Genomic DNA, 21,731 nt, shown 5'->3' with positions numbered 1-21,731 from the left:
TCTTCTTGATTTTCGTCATTCAATCCCATATTCTACCCCCTATATTCGCAATCACACCTTCTTCATCCTCGCCTTCGCCCAATCTCCGCCAGAACTCGTCGATTTCACCAACGTACTGTGTCGAGTTTAGGGGCTTCGCCCATTCGTTACTGCGTGATGTCGCGAGCTGCTGCCACTGAGCCATGCGCTCGGGTCGCTTGCCGTCGCGGTTCGACGCGAAATGGATTAGAAGCGATCCTTTGCGTGCTGCGGAGGGAGCGGCAGATGGGGGTGCAGAGGTGGGAGAAGGGGGTGGTGGGTATGCATTGAACCAGCGTTGGGGGACGTGAATGATATTTTGGGAGAAGTGAGGCTGGTAAAAAAATTTGTCAATGTCAGTTTCATCTTTTTTTTTAAAAAAAAAAATCCTTGTGTGAGTATGAACAAGGGAAGTATGGTCACGCAGGGGGGGGGGGAGTGAAAGAGGGGGTTTAAAAAGAGAAGAAAAAGGAAAGAAACGTACCCGTCCCCCCACAATCTCCATAGCACTCTGCTCTGAATACTTCAACTTCACTCCCTCATCCCACTCCCTCAGGCTCAAACTCGCACTCAAAAACCGTACCGCCCACTCGCCAACCTTTATAAAGAAAACCCCATTATTCAGCCCATGCCGATCATTCGTAACTATTAAATTGACATCTTTACCCGTCTTATTGGGCCCCAAATCTTTTCCCGGGGACGGTAAGAATATTTCAAGGGGAATGTGCGGGTTCATGAGAATGGTATCGCGGTCGTGCCAGAAGAGCCAGTGAAGCCGGTCCTGGGCTGGTTTGGAGAGTTCGGTGCCGATGAGGGTGAGGAGGAAGGCGTGTTTGGACCAGAGGCCGGGGAGCATGCGTTCGCGTAGGATGAAGTGCGGGTAGCCGTGTTGCGTGTCGTGGGTATGGTGGGATGAGATTGCGGCTTCGTAGGTGCTATCTTTGGGGCCGAAGGAGGCGGTTGCTTTGCCGATTTTGGAAGGGAATTTGGTACTGTCTTGAGGAAGAGTGGTGGAGGGGTCTGAGGAGAGGAGTGGGGTTGAAGCGAGGATTGGTGGGGAGGGTGCTGGGGATGGCGTGTGTGTGAGGTAGAAGATGAGGGATACGACGAGGGTGAGGAAAGAGAGGTATTTCACGGTTTGAATGCGACTTCGTGGACGACAGGTTTGGCGGCATTGCGATTCCTCGTCGTCGTCGGAGAGAGAAAAGTCGCTGTCGAATGATGGTCGCGTGCTGCGACTCATTGCGGTATTTGATGCTGTCATCTGGACGGAATGCGACTTTCACGGCTTGCGCATACGATGGGGCGTATAGCATTGAGGATCCTTGCGTCTTTGGTTGGATAGAAGAAGAGAAAGGAAATTCCCACACTGAGGCTGGTGAGTGCGACTACATAGCTCGAGACTTGGGTAAATGGCCGAGAGATATGAGACGCGTACTGTGTTGGTATTGCGCCTCAAAGGTCCGGCGTCAGCCTCCCTGCATGGCCGACGCATACGTAGGTAAGAAGTTCCAAGGTTGTTACACGGCCAATTAGGTTCAGCGGGCTGGGCGCCGGACTGGGCGCACCAAAGTATGGCGACCGGGGTTGCCACGTTTGTGAGGCTCACTACGTGTTTAGCATCTACCGGCTCTATCTTCATGTACATGTCTAGAAGAAAACGACTTCTATCAGTTTTGGTGAGATCTCTTGTAGTACTACGTCATACAAAGTAGTACGGGCTAACAGCAGTCTTTTTAGGCATTTTAGCCAAGAGTCTGGGCACCATGATGATACTATAGGTCGATGTATCAGGAAAGTAGATTCTACTTCTTCGCAATATTCAGAATTAAGTTGACTGAACTATTGCATCCGTAAGGTACATTTAACGAGAGTCAAGTGAGTTGTTTAATACCGAGTGGCATGACTCAAGTCATCGTCGTATCCGTAAGATTAGTTACACCACTAGTTTTGGCCTTCAGTCTCCGTGCGGGAGTTTTGCGGTATCTCTTTACAAAGCGTGATTCATGGGTCTTGTGAATTTACTCAAATTTTCTGGTACAATTAGCCATGCTACATGTAGCTAGCATACTGTCGTATTTGAATCTTGTTGTGATTAAGAAGTCCGCACCGACCACTGCTTATCTGAGGCACTTACAGGAGCATCCCACCACTCAACGCAGACCCAGGAACTGTTTGGTTCGTTATCCGTCGAGTCATTATGGTAGGAAGTCTTCGACCCTGGCCTGACATTAATTTTTTTTACTCCTGAACGTAATCATTCCTACATTTGTTGGATTAAAGTTTAGAATGTAGTTCACAACAAGTGTGAGAACTACTAGTCTGGAGAAGGAAGAGATGAGCAAAACGCATTGAAGAGTGTTTTTACATACACATTCTATGCAAGCCTGAATTTTCTTTCTAGAATTGTGGTTGTTGAATATAGGGCATTGAGTATTGAGAGCACCTGTTGACTTGCTTGGCAAAAAATACTGCAGACTGTGATCAAAAGGGGAGAGACAAGGAGAATTAGTACAATCATTGTGTACTGTTAGGGATCAAACACTACTGTAGAGTTTAGTTGTCATGTAGGCAGTGATGTGGGTGGGCGGGAGAAAAGTCGTAGCGTTATATGATACAGATGGAGATTTATCTTTTTTAGTGAGAGACATTCGGTGTGAAGTTTGCAGATGCGTCTACTATGAAAGACAAGTATCTATGCTTAAGCATACATATTCCTGATTAGGAAACTAGAAGAAGTGTTGGAGTGGTACACTTTCCGTCTCTTTCTCTCCATCATTCTACTGCCATCTCTCTATACGTTTAATTCTCTATCTTTACTTTCTAAGGTATAATTGAAACAGAGAGAGATGGAAACTGAATAGAGATGTGAGAAATGAGAAGAGGTATGAATAGCTCAAATTAAAGTGCGAGACAGATTAGGTACCTCGTTATCGATGTTTCTGTATATGCAGAGACCTTTACAAAATCATTGATATGTAACTAAAGTTTCGAAAAAGCACACTTGTCTATATCGCGCCAGACAGTACATGAACACTGCTAGAGTAACAGTGGTGATGTTACTCACCTTCCTCTTCAACCAATGCCCTAAGCACGAGGTGCATACAACTCTCACTGATGATTGCCTGCACCTTCCTATATCTGCTAGTATACCAGCATGCTTGTCTGTCGCTAAGCCTATGGCGTGCTGCTTAGCCGTGCTTGACTGGTCGCCTTAAATAGCTTTGTAACCTTAAATCTCCAGTCTTGCAGCATTCGCCATCTCTACATCAACCATGCCGGGAAAACCCCTCCACACTGATGCTGAGGTCTACGACTTCGTCCTCGTCGGAGCCGGATCAGCTTCTTGCTTAATCGCGTCACGTCTCTCGCAACAGCTACCTGACCACCGGATTCTTGTTCTAGAGGCTGGAGAGCATATCCGAAATGATCCTAAAGTGCAGATACCTGGTCTAGCCACGAGGCTACTGTCGGACCCCGCTTACGATTGGCGATACTCTTCTGCGCTGGAGCCGGGTTTGTATAACAGGAAGGTTGACCATCCCAGGGGAAAGCTGGTGGGTGGTAGCAGTGCAATTAATAGTCACAGTGTGGTGTTTCCTAACCACGAATGGCATGACCGTATGGCGGAGGAGCTTCTGTCAGATGCGGGGAGAGAAGAGTGGGGCTCACGGGGTATGAGTGATTGCTACAGAAGATGGCAGACTGAACAGTCCAGTCCAGCAGTAAATGACAATGGGGCATCTCTGGACCGTGTGAAAACATCATACCCGCGTACCTGGGATCTGCTTCAAACTCGGTGGGTCGAAGCTTTTGAGGAGCTTGGTTGTCCGACGAGGGCTACAGGGTTTACTGAGAGCTCCGCCGGAGCAGTCAATGTCACCAACGCGATCGATTCTTCAAAAGGCGAACGAAGCCATGCAGGTACAGCATATCTAGAACCTGCCTTGGGACGTGGCAATGTTACATTGAAGACTGGCGTAAAGGTCGATAAGATTGCATTCGATGAGCCATTGACTGCTGATGGAAAACTCAATGCGAGAGGTGTCCACTACACATACAAGGGGGAGGAACATCTTGTCAGTGGCCGAGAAATAATTCTCGGTGCAGGCGCATTTGAGTCTCCCCTTATCTTGGAACGATCAGGTATCGGATCCAAAAAGATTCTTGCAGACGCCAATATTCCCATCCTGTACGAGCTCCCAGGGGTCGGTGAAAACTTACAGGATCATCTGAACTGCAGCTTGTCGTGCGAAACCCAAGATGAAATCCCTACTCGTGACGAAATAATGCGAAACCCCGAATTGCAAAAGGCCGCATTGTTGGAGTACGAAAAAAGCCACACTGGTCGAGTGTCCGAAGGGGCCGCATATAGCTTTGCCTTTACACCACTACAGATGCTGGAAACCCCATCGGAGATACAGGAGCTTATCAACATAGTCGAGCACTGGGTGAAGAACGAGAGTAACCCAAGTCTAAAGACCCAGTATTCCATCATTCAGAAGACAGTCGAAAGTCCCAGTGAAGCAACGGCCACCTTATTCATGCTGCGTACACAACGTCACAAAGATGCTGATTCACTTCCCAAAGGCACACCATCTGTTGTCGATGGCAACTACATAACCGTTGTTGCAATGCTGGCCCATCCCTTTTCGCGCGGAAGCTGTCATACCTCGCCTACTTCTTCAGATCAGCCCGAGATAAGATTCAACTACCTTTCTCACCCCCTCGATACGGAGATACTGGCTCGTCACTTGCGTCTCATTGAAAAGCTCTTCCAGAAGCCTACCTTTGCTGCCATGACAAAGCCGGACGGAAGAAGATTGCCTCGAAGCTTCCCCCATCCGGTAACATCACTCGAAGACGCGAAAGGCATCCTCCCAATAAACTCCGCGACGAACTACCATCCGTGCGGTACTTGTTCTATGATGAGGGAAGATCTAGGTGGCGTAGTTGACGAGCGGCTTACTGTATACGGGACGAAGAATGTGAGGATTTGCGATGCGAGTGTCTTGCCAATCATCCCACGGGGGAATATTCTGACCGCTGTCTACGCTTTCGCTGAGAAAGCAGCCGAGATAATTGTTAGAGAGACGAAATCTGGTCTTCTTTCACGCCAAGGCACATGATCTTGACTTCGTCATTGTTCACTACTATGGTAATAGATGGAACTTGGGCGACTACTTCCTAGGTAGCACAAAAAAAGCAATATGCCTGGCTTTGATGATCCTCACTACTGTGTCTCCAATTTGGAAAAAGGTGTCAGATATGCTCTTGTCTAGTTACCGTTTCTGTCACATAGTAAGGATTGACATCTTTGGCTACCACTAGTTAGGGCAGCCAGAGTAACAGGTAGTGCTAGGCGTCACTCAGCTACTATCCCTTTGGTGTTGCCCGTCCCACCTTCCGGCCCGTCTATCATCCGACTGCGGCTGACGAGCGACAATAAATGGTTGGTGTGGCGTGCCCTATCCACATCATACCATACATATGTGGACTGAAACAAGTGGACAAGAAACTGCCCTGGTTACCAGAAAAGTGTACCTGGTCACAATTGGTTGTCTCTAACCTTACTCCCATGCACTTGGATTATTGTGTAAAGTTAATATCAGCTTTAGACAGCTACGTAAACCCGCGAACCCAGACAAACTTGCAATTGGAGCTGCACCCCTTTTCAGCACCATTTACGACTGGGTGCCAGTGTGATATTGGAGATCCAAAGTCGTGTATGCAGATGATAAGGGGCTTCACACACTCATGTGGCTTACTGTATGGTCAATCGACGGCTGCTGCCTAACAGCCACAATGCAATTGCTGGCAACATCCTCAAACGATACAGCAGCTGGGCCAACGACAATCAGCCACTGTCGCTAATGTGGGACACGAACCAGGAAACAACATACATGAGGCTGTGGTGTTAGTTTCTATTCGTGGGGACTTTGAGGCAAAGCCAGAGGGCCTGCTGCAGGTACGTACTCAGCCGCATGCAAGTTGCTCAGGGGTTTATGCTGTACCGTTACCTCATGCAAGGAGAGTTCCGGGCAGACTTACTCGAGAAGCGAGTGCGCCATGGACTTAAGCTGTGCAACGGCATTGCCTAGCGAAAGTCTTATTATTAGTTAGCCTCGGACCTACGTACATACCGAAGCATCGGAAACAGACTTCAGCGCAATTCCCCATAGTCATTGTAGCTGAGATACTAGCGGCTAGCGCGAAGAACAGCCAATACGGTTGTGGAGTGAACCGATGCACTCTTGTCAAATCTCCACAGTCCTGTGGCGGTTCGTATTTTTGTACAGCTGCAGGTGTTGATTTCGGTACAGGTCAGCACGATGTTTCCAACGTTGGTGTCAGCTTGTCACTGTCCCATCTCTAGTGGGCGCCAGGCGGGAAGAACGACTTAGGTGACTATGCTATGCTAGACGTGGTCGCCAAAATAGCAGCCACTCGGATTTGAGGCTCAACCCCTTTCGCCTTTGTTCACTACCGTGTGCACGACTTCGTCCTCGTTCATAATCCTACTACCCCTAGCATCGTCGTCTCTTTAAGCTGATCCTATGCAATCCAGATAAACATTTATGGGGCTTCAAAAAAGGGTCATTAAGAAACCAATAACCCAATAGTAGAAGCAGGAGCCCACGATAGCCTTGCTGCGCCGCTTTGGCATATCTGTATACGGGCAAGCGTGCGCTAGACGCCCCAAATGGGGGACGCTAGGGCGAGAATGAATGTGGCGCATCCCCTATGAGGGTCTGTTCTTTGGCGAACACCATAAGCGAACACGCATCTTGGTCCTGGCTTCAATCGCTGCGGGGTTGAACAGCATTTGCCATGCTAGGCGCTACCACGTATCTCGCATTGGACAGGTTTGACAAGTACGAACTGTATTTGAAGTCTTCCGACAATGTTCGAGCGTAAACGCTGGTGGCTTCGCTGTCTGTCTGCTGCGAGCTGATGTCAAGTCTACCCACCAACTCAGACTCGAGACGTACGAGGGACGCACGAGTATACGCGATGCCGATCTTGAAGTTCGCGCTATTGACGGCTCGAAGCGCTGAGACCATAGAGTCTAGGCCTATAGACAGGCAATACTGGTGCCATGAACAACGACGCTTCACCCAACTAGCACTCGGCAGCTAGCACTCGACTCCAACGACCTGGCAATGTGGAAATACATCCACACAGAAAGGGATGTCTTGAACTCCATGACTCGCTTTTGCGACTCATCCCATGCACAACGGAATACCCGGATGTTCAAGTCGTTGCCTGTGGAATCGAAAACTCACGAAGCTACTGAGCAAACAATCAATCAATGGAAGAAGAGCTACCTCCAATGATGCAAAAGCAAGTCTCCAAGTAGATATGGAGTCTCACAAGGCTGCACAGATGTAGGGCATCAGTTCGAGTTTCAGCCTTGTGCCTGAAAGCTTGCATATCGTATTCGCAACGGCATCAGACTCAAGAGTGCCTAGCGGGTCTCGTTCAATGCGGTAGCGCTACGGGTGCAGATCGAATCAAGGGCACGATGGAAGCTTTTGCAACCTCAGGGGCAAGTCTGTCCGAGACCGAGCTCTGCTTGTTCAGGTGAGTATATATGTATCATTGTTTCTCTTCATACATTCTCCATCTTCACGATCCTCTCAATCAATCAACATCTTTCGCACTCTCGAGTGACGACGACATTCCTTTTTTCCTTATCAACTTACCCCAGTCATTCGTTATCCACGATCTTTATTTATACGTAATACTTAACTCTACTAATTCATCACAATGAAGTACGCCATCATCTTCGCTGCCACCGCCGCAGCCCACCAGGCCTACGGCGGATATGGTGCCGATGCTCACTCCAGCGTCGAGCCAAGCACAACCGCAACCCCCGTCGGTTACACCACCGTTGTTCCCGGCTATGGCAAGCAGCCTGTCACCGTGACCACCCAGAACCAGGCGTACCCCACCTGTGTGACTCCTGCTTATGGCGAGAAGGACTGTGCCAAGTGGGGAGAGGACACCTACGTCTCCACTGTCATCAAGGACTACGACAACAACTACGCTACCGTCACCAACACTGAGCAGCCAGTCGTTGTCTACCACACCAAGACGACCATCACTCACTCTGCTACTGGAACTGGTGGCTATGCCGCCCCCACTGGCACCGCCTCCAAGAACGGCACTGCTGGCTGCTGGTACGAGCTCTATGAGAAGATTGAGGAGGTTCCATACAAGAACCTTGGCCCCAAGGCTCTTCCCGGATACGGTGGCTCTGGTCTCTACACCAAGGGTGACAAGGAGCAGCCCGTTCACGTCAAGGAGTACAAGGGCGGAAAGTGGTCCGAGTACGATCACGTCTACTCCTATGGCGAGCCCAAGCCAGAGGTCAAGGTTTACGAGAAGCCTGGTGTCTACGTCGTCCCCAGCAAGGACATGGTAGTTGACCACCCTGTCGACCACCCTGCTGAAGCTACTACCACTGCCAAGGCTGGTGAGACCTGCACCTACGGTGGACAGTCCGTCACTGCCACTCAGACTGGCTACATCACCGCCCCCTACGCTGGCTACAAGACCAAGGTTGAGGGTGGCAAGACCATGACCGAGACTGTCATCGAGTACACCACCATCTACGCCTCGACCACCGGTACCTACGAGGTCACCAAGCCCACCACCACCGTCTACGACCACGACACTGAGGTCACCTACCCCACTGCCCAGCACTACGATGCTGGTGTCTACCACCAGCCAGCCCAGACTGTCACCATCACCTCTGCTGGCCAGGCTTACACTTGCGAGTATGAGAAGACCAAGGCTACTCCATCCCCCATGGTCCCTGGACACGGCAAGACCTACGGTGGAAGCAACTACGGCTCTTACCCAGCCCACAACAGCTCTTCCATTGCCTATGAGCACTCTTACCCAGCTTCCTCTAGCCCAGCTTCGTACGGCTCTCACCCAGCTGCTTCCACTCCTGCTGCCTACGGTTCCTACCCAGCTGCTTCATCCCCAGCTGCGTACAAATCTTACCCAGCTGCCTCCTCCCCAGCTGCTTATGGCTCCTACCCAGCTGCGTCCAGCCCAGCTGCCGTCCACTCCAAGCCAGCCCACTACGGCGGAAACAACTACGGTGCCTACTCCGCCTCTACCATGAGCACCGTCCCCGTCCAGGCCTACTCCACCCCCGCTGCCCACTACCCCGTTGGAAGCACCTCCTCTGCCCCCGTTGAGCACTACGGATCCAGCGCCAGCTCCACTCCTTGCGAGAGCTCCACCGCCCCTGCTGCCTACAAGACCCAGCCTGCTGGATACCCTGCTTCTTCCAGCCCAGCTGCCTACGAGCACTCCTACCCCGTAGTCTCCTCCCCTGCCGCCTACGGCTCTCACCCAGCTGCCTCTTCCCCAGCTGCTTACGGCTCGTACCCTGCTGCTTCTTCCCCGGCCGCTTACCAGCCTGCTCCCGCCGTCTCTTCTCCCGCCGCCTACGGTTCCTACCCAGCTGCTTCTTCCCCAGCTGCCTACCAACCCGCTTCCAGCCCAGCTGCCTACGGCTCGTACCCAGCCGCTTCCTCCCCAGCTGCCTATCAGCCTGCCCCAGCTGTCTCCACCCCGGTAGCTTACCAGCCCGCCGCTACCCCCACCCCGGCCGCCTACAAGAACACTCCTTCTAACAACGAGTACTCATCTGGCTCCGGTGCTTACGGCAGCGGTGACAAGTCGTCTGAGAGCTACTCTAACTACGCTGCTTACTAAAGTAACATAGTAGTATAGATATTTTGTTGTGTTTTTTTTCTTCTCCTAGAGTTGAGATGAGTGGAGTTTGGAAAGTGTGGTGGAAGATGAAAAAAAATAGAGAGAACGAAGATGGAAAAGAGATTGAAATGTTGGATTTTTATTTTAAAAAAAAATAAACAATGATATTCTCATCTCGTCAACATTTTATTTTTTGATCTCCCCCAAAATCTCATTCGTGTGACACTACTATCATTTTCCCATACCCTTCAAATACGCCTCCCACCCCCCTTCAGCCAACAAACCATCCTTACGCAACACCTCCTTCTCATTCCCCTCCATCCACACCCTCAACCGCTCGCGAATCGCTTTATCCTCTGCGCCCAAGATCCTGACAGCAAGCAACGCCGCATTCGTCGAATTATTAATACCAACCGTAGCCACGGGTTCACCTCGTGGCATCTGCGTCATACTAACAAGACTATCCCATCCATCCATATGCGTAGCCTTGACCGGCAACCCAATGACGGGCAGCGTAGTCCAGGACGCGCACATACCAGGGAGATGGGCAGCGCCGCCAGCCGCGCCGATGATGACCTTGAGGGAAGTCTGGGATGCGGATTTTGAGAATTCGCGGAGCCAGTCCGGGGTACGGTGGGCAGAGGTGATGCGTGTGGTGAAGGGGATTTGGAGTTTGGTGAGGATTTCGAGGCCGGCGCGGAGGACGGGGAGGTCAGAGTCTGAGCCCATGATTACAGCGACGAGAGGGTCTTCTTTGCTGTTGGTGCCGGTGTTTTGGGGGTCGACAGTTTTACCCTTTTGGGTGTCGACAAAGTCGATGAGGGGTTGGATTTCGCGCTCGGCGGCGGCGAGCGTGGGTGCTGTTACGGTGATGTGGCCCATTTTGCGGCCTGGACGTGCGTCCCCCTTGCCGTAGAGGTGGATTGAGGCGTTGGGAGAGTCGAGGGCTTTCTTTGCTACCTGGACGTGGGAGTCTGGTGTCTTGCCGCCGAGGATGTTGAGCATAATGGCAGGTTCCCGGAGGCGGAGGTTGGATTGTGAGATTGGGAGGTCGAGGATCGCGCGGAGGTGAGCATCGTATTGTGATATTGGGCAGGCCTCGATTGTGTAGTGACCGGAATTGTGTGGACGAGGCGCAATCTCGTTGATGAGTAGGCGATCGTCCTTGAGGAGGAACATCTCGACACCGAAGACACCCTTGCCTTCGAAGGCGCCGATAGCCTTCTTAGCCAGCTCTTGAGCTTGCTGTGTAATCTTTTCTGATACGTTTCGTGGAGGCGCATATGTGAGCTTGCAGATGCTGTCCTCGTGTACAGTTTCTACGGTGGGAAATGTGAGCACTCCATCCTTGGTCTTGACAATCATGACTGCCAGCTCCATTCTAAAGTCAGCCCATCGCTCTGCGTAAAGCGGTCGCTTGCCCAATGCTTCGAACGCCGCACCAACATCTGCCTCGCTCTTGACCACAAAGTTTCCTTTGCCATCATAGGCTTCTGTCTTGCTCTTAAGCATGAAGGGATATCCATACGATGACCCCACTTCTTTGAGTCCCTCGATTCCTTTACCCTCAAGATCAATACTGTCGGCGACATCGACTCCATGCTCTTTCAGATACTGCTTTTGCGCATATTTATCTTTGATCGTTCGCAGTGTCTTCCAACTGGGTTCAACAACGACCTCTCCAGCAACCTCTTCGAGCATGTGGGTGTCCACGTGCTCAATTTCCACGGTAACGACATCGGAAGATTGCGCAAGTTGCTTTACAGCAGCCGCATCCTTGAAAGACCCCTCAATATGTCCACTGTGCGCCGAGATCTGCTTTGCGGGTGTTGCTGCTCCGTCCAGTACGTTGACTTGAATGTTTAAGCGATTTGCGGCTTCAATGAGCATGCGACCGAGTTGGCCTCCGCCCAGTACACCAACTTTGCGAGTGTCGACCATTTTGCAGATGTTGATGTTCAAGTCACTGCCGTGCTGCAGTGACTAGGTTGGGTCATTACGTGGGTGAGAGTTGCTAGCGCTCTGGTTGGTTGGATGCGGGGGAACCGCAAGAAAATTTGACACAAAGATCCCGACATCAGTGATTGTATCCTGGGTTACCGAATGCGGAAAAGTAGTCCAGTAAAAAGTTGTACAGTACTAAAAACATTGCAATACATCACTAAATACGCCTGTTTCACGATGAGGTACTGATATTCATGGGTTGACCATGAGCTCGAAGAGCCCGTTCGTATGCTTTCATTTTATGTTGAGCATCGAGTATCTTTTTATAGGCCTTCAAAGAGCCATTCCTAGTCATGATGCACGCCTCATAAGTGAATTCCCATGACCTTGACCACGCCAAACCAGAGAAACCGAACCACTTGTAGCACACGCTTAGACCTTGAAACCACGAGACCTTCTGCGACCACGGGCACGCTCGAACTTGCGGCCCTTGCTCTCGACGTAAGGCTTCTTGCCAGAGTGGGGACCGAAGCCGAAGTGCTTGAAAGCCTCACGGGCGTTCTTGGGTCCACGGAGGAGGAGGGTGTTGGAACCAGTGGGGGAGCGAGTGGCAACCTCGTCGATGGTGAGGGTCTCACCACCAGCCTTCTCAATGCGCGCGCGAGCGGAGGCAGTGAAGCGGAGAGCCGCAACGGAGAGCTTGGGGAGCTCGAGCATGCGGTTGTCGTCAGTGACGGTACCGACCTGATCCTGAGTTAGCTAGTCATCGGGGGTGTAGTATTCGGAAGCCGTACGATGACAATGGTCTTGCCGTCGTGTCCCTTGGCGTTGGAGACGATCTTGGAGAGGGAGACCGGCTGTATCATGTCAGTTGTTATGTCGACAGGCTTTGGTGCCATTGGCGTCTTACGGGACGGTTGGTCTTGGACATCATGAGGCGTCGCAGAACGGTCTTGTTGAAGGGGGCATCGGTGCGGCCTGTTCACAGTTAGCACAGATTGTGCGCGCGATTCCAGTCGGAGTACTTACGAGCCAGGAACTTGTACAGACGCACCAACAGCTTGACGTAGGGGTTGGTGGACTTGGGGACCTCTGTATACTCGTCAATCTCTCTCCTCTCTCGGGCTCATGTTGCGTCTAAAAGACTGCTATCGCCAGCGCATTTCTGCGCCGACTCGACGGGGGGTTCACATACTGCGGTGCCCGTCTCGAACATGGTGGCGGTCGAGGTCAATTCCCATTTTGACTGATTTTGAGCGTGTTGTGCTGGGGGTTAGTAACGACTGAAGAAGTGAAGTTCTCGCGAACACGAAATTGCGAAATAGGCCAGACTTGGCGTGGTGTGGCCCGTGCGAAGCGAGGACATTTCAACTCCACCTGCACGCGCCTCCAAAGTGCCCTCGCTAGCGCTGGTCAGCATCTCCGCTGGATCTACAAACGGTGGATGACGTTCAGGACCCTGGGTTATCGTTCTCTGGTGATGTTGTCTGGATTATCAGTAGTCATACCATGTGGATAAATGTAGGGCGTTGGTATAGAAAAGGGAGAGACATGAAGCGAAGCTTGAGAAGTCCAACAAGCACTTTTTTCTTCACTATCTACCTCGAAGCTGATTGACTGGGTTGACTTGTTCACACTTGAGGTTGCATCTCATCACACGAAAAAGAATCATTTGCTTCACAAGCATTATCATTATGTGGCTAGAAGGTATATACCTTTCGCTCGCAGTCGCTGTGAATGCCTGCAAGATCTATATCCGACAAAAACGCATCACTTCATCGTTTCCCTATTGTGCCCAAAGCTCCATCCTGAACCAACGAGCTTCCCAAAGCAGGCTCACTCTGGCTGAGAGAAACCCACTAGTCTATATGTATCATACCAATCACCATACACCTCGAGCCTGCTCCAAGTTGACAATAAAAAGACAAGAAAAGAAGAAGAAGGCGCGACATGGTAGCAAAGTGCGTCGACAGACGTGCGGAAGACTTCTGATAGCGTGCACTAGTTATTGAAAAGCGCTTTATACAGCCTTGTCGCCAATGAGCTTGCCAATACCGTTGTAGACCTGGTTGGTCGACTCGGGGGCATAACGTGGTCCAAGGGAGCCAAAGATGAAGAACATGGAGATGATGACGGCGGTGAAAACCATGAGCTTGCGGAGAACAGGCCTGCTGTGGCCGAGCTCTTGCCACTTCATGCTACCCTGGCCGAGGTACTCCTTGAGCTTCTCACCACCAAGCTTGTAGTAAACGAGGCCACCGAGCGCAATGCTGTAACCAAAGGCCTGGAGAAGACTGACGGGGTCCTTGAAGAGGAACATGGAGGCGAAGACGAGGAGAATGTCCTTGAGTACACCGGACAGAGTGAGGACGAGCGACGAGGTCTTGCCAATCTGGAAACTTGTGAGCAGGTGTGTTTCGTGCAGGTGTAAACAATGAACGTACCAGGAAGACGACAGAGACGTTGAGCAAGAAGGCAACGGAGGCGTTGGCCAACAGGGTGAAGAGACCGACGCGGTCGATGTCAGCCATGGTCATCGAAGGGAGCTCAGTGAAGAGCAAGATGGCACCGTTGATAACAGCGCAGGCGGGGGCGTAGTAGTAGAGTGAGACGAGGGGATCCATCTTGAAATCGGCGCCGCTGAGCAGACGCTGGACCATGACCAAGCGGATAGCCTCGAAAGCGATACCAGCAGCCTGGAACAGGAAACCAGTCATGACAAACTTGATCTCACCCATCGAGGCAACAACGACACCAATGACAATGAAGGACACGTTTCCGAGCGTCTTCAGATTGACAGGCGAAACACCAAGACCCCAGGTGGTGAGCAAGACAGCGACGGGCATAGTAGCCTTGTAAAGTTAGCATCTTTGTGTTGACTGTAGAATCATGTCGACATACCTTGAGCATCTGAATAAAGGCAACACTCAGGTACAAGTAGGCCTGGTTACCGCAGATCAAACTCATGCTGAAGAAGATACCGATAGGGACAATAGCTCGCAGATAGACACGGCCGTTCATGGGCACCTTCTTTCTTGAGTCGAGGATGGTGGTGAAGCGGGCGAGGATTTGCGTCATGATAGTCGCAAAGACCAGATGCCATGTTGTGAGGAAGATTGGAAAGTCTGTTTGGGATCGCTGTCAGTATGCGCTTATGGGACAGGGGCGGGAGGTGGTAGACGTACGGAACTTGGCCGTGTCGAGGATGTACTTGTTGAAGACGATTGTGCTGGAGCTGAGCGTGATCCATGTGCTGCGTATCGATTAGCGTGCGTTGTGGAGAAGGCAGTGGTGTGTGAGACATACGCAATGTAGACGGCGGGATGGAAGGTCGGCGGCTCAGGCGCGGACTTTTGCGCATCGGGGTTGACGGTGGGCAGGACTGGCAGAGCAGTGTCGCGGGAGGCCTCGACGGAGGACCTCACCTTCTCGTCTTGAGACATGGTTGGTAGCTAACGAGGGACTGTGGATAGGCAGAAGGTGAGAGGGAGAGGGAGGGAGGGAGAGGGAATTGTCGGTGGCGGAGGTGTCGAGGAGGAGATGCGGCGATCGGGGGTGGGAGCAGAGTTGTGGTTGAGGTTACAATGATGGGCGGACTAGCGCCGCTGACTGATGAGGGTCTTGCGCGTCAAGGGTAGAATGAAACGGTGCAACACAAACGTGGCACAGGGTACGGGTCTTGGACGAGGGCTCTGCGCACTGGAGGCAACAAGGAGATGAGGAGCGGCAGAATTGTTGGGAGGCAGCGTGAATGTGATGGTAATGGGTTAGGCGCTAGTGAAGGGAGGGGCGGAGCGGAAATTCAGCCAGAGGAGCTTGTACTCTCTAGAACGGGGGGGCGCACAGGGGGTGTCTCTCTGCCTCTACCCTACTGGGCAACGGTTGACTATTGTACTCGCGCCGATAGCAGGGAGCATGACGATTCCGCCGCGGGTGTGATTGCGGCGATGGCGACGTGAAACGGATCTGCTGTGGAGCCGGGCATTGGACGCGCAATCGGCCAGCGTTGCGAGCCTTGGTTCTGGCGGCGAAATTTTTGAGCCGCGCTGGGCAGAGTGGTGTGGGTGTGGGTATGGACGTGGGTGAAAGGCGTACGTACGCGTACCGTGGCCGCCCTGCAGAGCCGCTTTGCATTGCAGGCACAGTAGACATGGTCCATGACGCGCGACATGGCAAAAGGGCAGGCCTAGCGACACCCAGCCATGGCCGTGGCAAGCCATGCAATAGGGGGGGCGGGCATGCATCTTGTCGTTGAGCAATCTGTACACGCTTGATTACACCGTCGCACTAGCACGACACGCACAGCTCGTGGCCCGTGGGCCGTGGATCTGAAGCTGTAAGTCTCCAAGAGATAGACGCGGTTGCCCGCCTACTAGTCGGCTGAGAATATGGTACGGTACACACACATAGGTGTACATGCACATGTCGTCAGTGTACATGCTACATGTGTACTTAGTTTGATCGCAGCATTATGCCCGTCTGGGTTGATGGATTGCCTTGTTCCCACGGGAGCGTGCATGGGGGGAGCACATACACACACACACACACACACACACACACACACACACACAGCACAGCACAGCACAGCAATCACCCGCTACCGCTACCGCTGTCGCTGTAAGTAGTAAGTAGTAGTATACCTACTTGTCTCGATACTCGACACCGTTGGTCGGCGGTGCACACGCGCTATGCGAGCAGCATCCAAAACAACAGGCAGGTGTTGTACAAAGTTGGAACCAATCGATGCGCCCACGAGCAGCCACGGTTGCTGCACTGACGGGGCCCCCATGGCGGCCTGCCCCTTTTCTGCCGTCGAGCCTCTCTTGGACATGCAGACGCTCTCCAGCCCACTCCTTCGCCGTCTGGCCCCTCCACTACCCTACCCTGGACCCACTTATAACAGTATCCTCCTTGGCGTCCCTAGTTCCTCTCCAGCTACTCTATATTCCTCCCACCCACGCCCCAGCACTTCTTTGGCCACTGCTCCTCGTAGCTTCACACATATACATGCTCAACCTCGCTCGCCAGACACTAAAGCGAGTTCCAAGTTTCCAAGAAATCCTCCAGGGCACCATGGGATCCGCAAAGGAAGAAATGTACGTTCACCGCCCAGCCCACCTTGCTCTTTTCCCCTCCCCTCCCCTCTCCTCTCCTCTCCTCTATCTCGCTCAAACTGACAATCCCAAAGTTCTGTTGACGTCCTCGTCATCGGCGCTGGCCCAACCGGTCTGGGTGCCGCAAAGCGTCTCAACCAGATTGTAAGTCTACCCCAGTCTGCAACACGGCTCTGCCCTCGTGCTAACAACCCCAGGATGGCCCCTCATGGCTGATCGTCGACGCCAACGAGACACCTGGTGGTTTGGCCTCGACAGACACCACTCCAGAGGGCTTCGTAAGTATCCCGCCTGCCAATTGGCTTTCCACTCCTAACCACGCTCCAGCTCTACGATGTTGGTGGCCATGTCATCTTCTCCCACTACAAGTACTTTGACGACTGCATCGACGAGGCCCTGCCCAAGGAAGATGACTGGTTCACCCACCAGCGCATCTCCTACGTCCGCTGCAAGGGCCAATGGGTCCCCTACCCATTCCAAAACAACCTGTCCATGCTGGGCAAGGACGACCAGGCAAAGTGCATGGACGGTCTGATTGATGCCGCCCTCGAGTCTCGCGTGGCAAACACCAAGCCAAAGAACTTTGACGAGTGGATCGTCAGGCAGATGGGTGTCGGCATTGCCGACCTCTTCATGAGGCCATACAACTTCAAGGTCTGGGCTGTGCCCACCACCAAGATGCAGTGCGAGTGGCTTGGCGAGCGTGTCGCTGCACCCAATGTCAAGGGTGTCATGTACAACATCATCCACGGCAAGACTGCTGGAAACTGGGGCCCCAACGCCACCTTCCGCTTCCCCGCACGAGACGGTACCGGTGGTATTTGGATCGCTGTCGCCAAGACGCTGCCAGAGTCCAAGACACGATACGGCGAGAACAGCAAGGTGACCAAGGTCGATGCCGATGGACACAAGGTACACCTCAAGGACGGCACCGTCGTCAACTACAAGAAGCTCATCAACACCATGGCTGTTGACTCCCTAGTCGAGACCATGGGTGACAAGGAGCTCATTGACCTCAGCAAGGGTCTCTACTACTCCACCACCCACGTCATTGGTGTTGGTCTTCGTGGCGAGCGCCCAGAGCGCATCGGCGACAAGTGCTGGCTGTACTTCCCCGAGGACGACTGCCCCTTCTACCGTGCCACCATCTTCTCCAACTACTCACCCTACAACCAGCCGCAAAAGGACGTCAAGCTCGCAACCCAGCAGCTCGCCGACGGCTCCAAGCCCAGCTCCACCGAGCCCAAGGAAGGCCCATACTGGTCCATCATGTTGGAGGTTGCCGAGTCTGGCATGAAGCCCGTCGACCGAGAGAACCTGCTCAAGGACTGCATTCAGGGTCTCATCAACACCGAGATGATCAAGTCCGACGACGAGATTGTCTCGACCTACCACCGCGCCTTTGACCACGGATACCCTACTCCTTCGCTTGAGCGTGAAGGCGTCCTCACCAAGCTTCTCCCTGCCCTTCAGGCAAAGGACATCTTGTCGCGTGGCCGCTTCGGTTCATGGCGCTACGAGGTTGGTAACCAGGACCACTCATTTATGTTGGGTGTCGAGGCTGTAGACCACGTTGTCAACGGAGCTGTTGAGCTTACCCTCAACTACCCCGACTTTGTCAATGGTCGCAAGAACGAGGAGCGTCGTCTCGTCGACGGTGCCCAAATCTTCACCAAGCCTTCTCTTGCGCTGAGGAACAAGGGTGTTGACTAGACGCATACACAAGGAATGCTGGGCATGTTATGGATTTTGAGAGATGTTTACAGGATACCACGCTTATTTACGAAACGGACGGCATGGAATAGGGAGTCGGCGCATGTGTGCATGTTTGGACTGTAGGTAGATAGATGGTTGTTGCATCTGCACAGCATCTAGTCGATGTTGGCAGTGATAATGGATAGACATTACCTTTTTGCCAAGTCACGCTTTTTCTTGGATTTGTTGTCTCTTGTGATTGTCTTGTCTTGTCTTGTCAGTGCTTTCTCTACTCGCTTCGTACCCCAGCAAACCCCCGTTCCTGCGTCCACCCATCCATTCATGCACATTCCATTTCCATGATCTACAACATTCCTCCGCTTAATTTAACCCCCACTCACCTTATCCCATCCGCCCTCCCCCACTAGGAACAAAAGAGCACATCACAATAACCACCCGACTGGACGACGTATACCGATGACGCAATCACATCCGCAAAAATTTAGAACAAAACCTCTCTCCCACCGGTTTAAATCCATGAATCATGCAACATATCCCAACTTACTTTGGGTAAGTAGATTCGGGAGAATTATAAGAAAGAAAAAAGTGAAATAACATGACCGCTCTTCATGATTTCCAACGGCGGCGGCGCCGCCCCGGTGTGAATGGGGTTTTTTTTCATTTTTTCGGTCCGATTTATAGCATGTGTTTTTTTTGTTTTTTCTTTGCACTTTTCCCTGTCTGCGTATCTATAGTACTACTAGTTACTTGTATGATGATTAACCCCCCCCCCCCCATTGCTAGCTATCTTCGCTAAAAGGAAGGAGAGAAGAAGAAAAAAGGTAGTTATGGGTGTTTTGCGTGATGAAATCGAGTGAAAAACAGGAGCAAACGAAGTGTGTGATTTCGTGGAAGTTGAGAGACGAAAGTTTTTTTTTAAAAAAAACTGAAAACTGGGGGATATAATAACTAGTAGGCAAAAAAAAAGTTCCGATATGAAGGAAACGTGGGAGAAAAAAAATTGCTAATAAATCTGGTACTATCTGGCTTCTAGGTGAGGAGAGAAAGCTGATATGGCGCGTACAAGCATGTGCACGTGTGCTTGCATGTATACGTGGTAGTGTAAAATATGTGGGGGAAAAAAAACCCATGTGTTTGGGAAATGAGAAGATGCGCAATGCGACATGACAAGACGCGTAAGTCTCGGGGGTTTGGTGTTTATTTTTATACATTATGTTCATGTGGTCTCACCTTATTCTCGATTTAATTAATATGGAAATGCCTTTTTTTTTCTTTTAATGGGATTGTTTTCTTGGATGTGGTTTGAAGTTAAATGGGTGGTTTCGAGTTTTGATATGGTGTAGAATGAGAGAGATTGAGGGTGGGGATTCGGAGATATGCATGGGTACGTAGGTAGGTTTGGAGGGCAGGATGCGGAATGCGGTGAGGAAACCAAAGAGTGCACGTGGAAGCATGAGGCTTTTTTTGAGGAAAAGAGGCCCGGGATCGTCGATCCTTCGGTATCGCTGCTTTATCTGGATAGAGAGATAATGGAGAGCTAAGAGCCTTGGAGTGTAAGTAAGTATGTAATTTTAATGGTGCAGCTACTATATAATCACGTGATTGCTGTTTGATTCGTGTACATGATACGTACAACAGGGCATTGACCACATGTATCTCATGCTTTGCTCGCCCTAAACTTCCTCAAAACCTCCCTCTCTTCTTCGTTTTGCGCAATGCTCTCCTCATCACCGACGGGTAGGCGTTGGTGCTTCCATTGCTTGCCTCCGGCACCGTACTCGGCGCTCACTTGTGCATCGCCTACAATCACCCATTTGTATATCGTCAAGCCTTCTAACCCGACAGGCCCTCGCGAGTGAATCTTGTTCGTGCTGATACCGACTTCAGTCCCGAATCCATATCTCTGCCCATCAGCCATGCGAGTAGACGTATTCCAGTATACGCTAGAAGAGTCCACGGCTGCGAGAAACGACTTGGCTGTGGGTTCTGATGTAGTCAGGATGGCGTCGGTGTGGTGAGATCCGTGTGTATTGATGTGAGAAACGGCTTCTTCAACATTTGCGACGGTCTTGATAGCAAGAATGTAGTCCAGAAACTCGGTATCGTAGTCTTCAGGCCCTGCTTCCTGTAGCAATGCTGCCGAGTGAGGATCCAATTTGCCTTTGAGCGCGATCAGGGACGCATTGTCGCAACGAAGGGAGACGCCCTTTTGTAGAAGCGCTTCTGCAACGACGGGGAGACTGGTGCTGAGGGCTTCTTCCTCTACAAGGAGTTGTTCAAGTGCATTGCAGCCTGCAGGATAACTCGTCTTTGCATCAAGGATGATCTTGGTGGCCTTGTCGGCAGGGTAGTCGGAGCATAGATAGGTGGAGCATATACCGTCAGCGTGGCCGAGAACCGGGATTGTGGTCGTGTCTTTGACGTAACGGACTAGTTTATTGCCGCCGCGGGGAATACACAGGTCAATGTAGGTATCTTGTTTGAGGAGATCGGCAATGACATCGTGGGTTTGAACTAGTTGGAGGCAGTCTGATGGTACTGCAGTTGATGCCAAGGCCTTTGAGATGATGGACGCAATTGCCGCAAAGCTGTTGCTGGATTCGCGACCACCTTTGAGAATGGCGGCATTCCCGGATTTTATTGCAAGCGCGGAGATATTGGCAATGACTTCGGGTCGTGCTTCGAAGATGATGAGCAGTACGCCAATTGGACACGTGATTCGCGACAGGACCAAATTGTCGTCAAGTAGTGTCTTCGCAGTCGTCTTGTTGATGGGGTCTTCCAAGTCTCGTACATCCAGTATGCCCTGGAGCATATCCTCATATTTGCCCGGCTTGCCCAGATCCAGCCTCTTTACCAAGCTCGCGCTGAGCGTGCCTCCTGCTGCAGCCTTGTTGGCAGCCTCGAGGTCCTGAACATTGGCAGCTAGTACTTCATCCTTGGCATTCGCCAGTGCATCGTGGATGGCTGTCAGGGCGGCATTCCGCTCGTCGGTAGATAGGACGGCCAGTTTCCGGGACCCGAGTCTAGCTGCCTGTGCAACCTCGAGCGGTGTGGCGTTGGTCAGAGACATTTCTTCTCCTTGGGGGTTGCTTTTGCCGGGTGGTGGTGGTGAGATGTGGTAAAATGGCCAAAGTCTTCGGATGCGTGTGACTCAATTCAATATTGATGGAGTGACGAGGGGCCTAACGCCGGGTATGC

At 51.8% G+C, this 21,731-nt stretch overlaps 8 protein-coding genes across 8 annotated transcripts; 3 read left to right on the top strand and 5 right to left on the bottom strand.

The window, feature by feature from the left end:
• Positions 1-19: 19 nt before the first annotated feature.
• Positions 20-1,261, bottom strand: COCCADRAFT_86202 (glycosyltransferase family 34 protein; the record flags this gene model as incomplete). The annotated part of the gene is made up of 2 exons (XM_007710300.1): positions 20-352; positions 503-1,261. The coding sequence occupies 2 exons, from the start codon at positions 1,259-1,261 to the stop codon at positions 20-22; spliced, it is 1,092 nt and encodes a 363-aa protein (XP_007708490.1).
• Positions 1,262-3,293: 2,032 nt separating this feature from the next.
• COCCADRAFT_86195 (GMC oxidoreductase) lies at positions 3,294-5,147 on the top strand (the record flags this gene model as incomplete). Its single annotated transcript, XM_007710299.1, has 1 exon — positions 3,294-5,147. The coding sequence occupies one exon, from the start codon at positions 3,294-3,296 to the stop codon at positions 5,145-5,147; it is 1,854 nt and encodes a 617-aa protein (XP_007708489.1).
• A 2,641-nt stretch (positions 5,148-7,788) lies between these two features.
• COCCADRAFT_86038 (uncharacterized protein) lies at positions 7,789-9,756 on the top strand (the record flags this gene model as incomplete). Its single annotated transcript, XM_007710298.1, has 1 exon — positions 7,789-9,756. One exon carries the CDS (start codon positions 7,789-7,791, stop codon positions 9,754-9,756), a length of 1,968 nt encoding a protein of 655 aa, XP_007708488.1.
• A 231-nt stretch (positions 9,757-9,987) lies between these two features.
• COCCADRAFT_86084 (uncharacterized protein) lies at positions 9,988-11,697 on the bottom strand (the record flags this gene model as incomplete). The annotated part of the gene is made up of 1 exon (XM_007710297.1): positions 9,988-11,697. One exon carries the CDS (start codon positions 11,695-11,697, stop codon positions 9,988-9,990), a length of 1,710 nt encoding a protein of 569 aa, XP_007708487.1.
• A 435-nt stretch (positions 11,698-12,132) lies between these two features.
• On the bottom strand, positions 12,133-12,941 carry COCCADRAFT_1833 (uncharacterized protein; the record flags this gene model as incomplete). Its single annotated transcript, XM_007710222.1, has 5 exons — positions 12,133-12,444; positions 12,495-12,557; positions 12,611-12,678; positions 12,730-12,792; positions 12,896-12,941. 5 exons carry the CDS (start codon positions 12,939-12,941, stop codon positions 12,133-12,135), a joined length of 552 nt encoding a protein of 183 aa, XP_007708412.1.
• Positions 12,942-13,720: 779 nt separating this feature from the next.
• On the bottom strand, positions 13,721-15,143 carry COCCADRAFT_86089 (uncharacterized protein; the record flags this gene model as incomplete). Its single annotated transcript, XM_007710296.1, has 5 exons — positions 13,721-14,092; positions 14,145-14,552; positions 14,602-14,825; positions 14,886-14,953; positions 15,007-15,143. The coding sequence occupies 5 exons, from the start codon at positions 15,141-15,143 to the stop codon at positions 13,721-13,723; spliced, it is 1,209 nt and encodes a 402-aa protein (XP_007708486.1).
• Positions 15,144-16,773: 1,630 nt separating this feature from the next.
• Positions 16,774-18,527, top strand: COCCADRAFT_23132 (uncharacterized protein; the record flags this gene model as incomplete). Its single annotated transcript, XM_007710240.1, has 4 exons — positions 16,774-16,796; positions 16,889-16,958; positions 17,012-17,092; positions 17,142-18,527. 4 exons carry the CDS (start codon positions 16,774-16,776, stop codon positions 18,525-18,527), a joined length of 1,560 nt encoding a protein of 519 aa, XP_007708430.1.
• A 1,660-nt stretch (positions 18,528-20,187) lies between these two features.
• COCCADRAFT_85975 (uncharacterized protein) lies at positions 20,188-21,603 on the bottom strand (the record flags this gene model as incomplete). The annotated part of the gene is made up of 1 exon (XM_007710295.1): positions 20,188-21,603. The coding sequence occupies one exon, from the start codon at positions 21,601-21,603 to the stop codon at positions 20,188-20,190; it is 1,416 nt and encodes a 471-aa protein (XP_007708485.1).
• Between the last annotated feature and the right edge of the window lie 128 nt (positions 21,604-21,731).

The sequence above is a fragment of the Bipolaris zeicola genome, assembly GCF_000523435.1.
Source record: "Bipolaris zeicola 26-R-13 unplaced genomic scaffold scaffold_16, whole genome shotgun sequence".
NCBI classification, from domain to species: Eukaryota; Fungi; Ascomycota; class Dothideomycetes; order Pleosporales; family Pleosporaceae; genus Bipolaris; species Bipolaris zeicola.
Note: the sequence above shows the minus strand (reverse complement) of the source record. Positions and strands in the feature narration are given on the sequence as shown.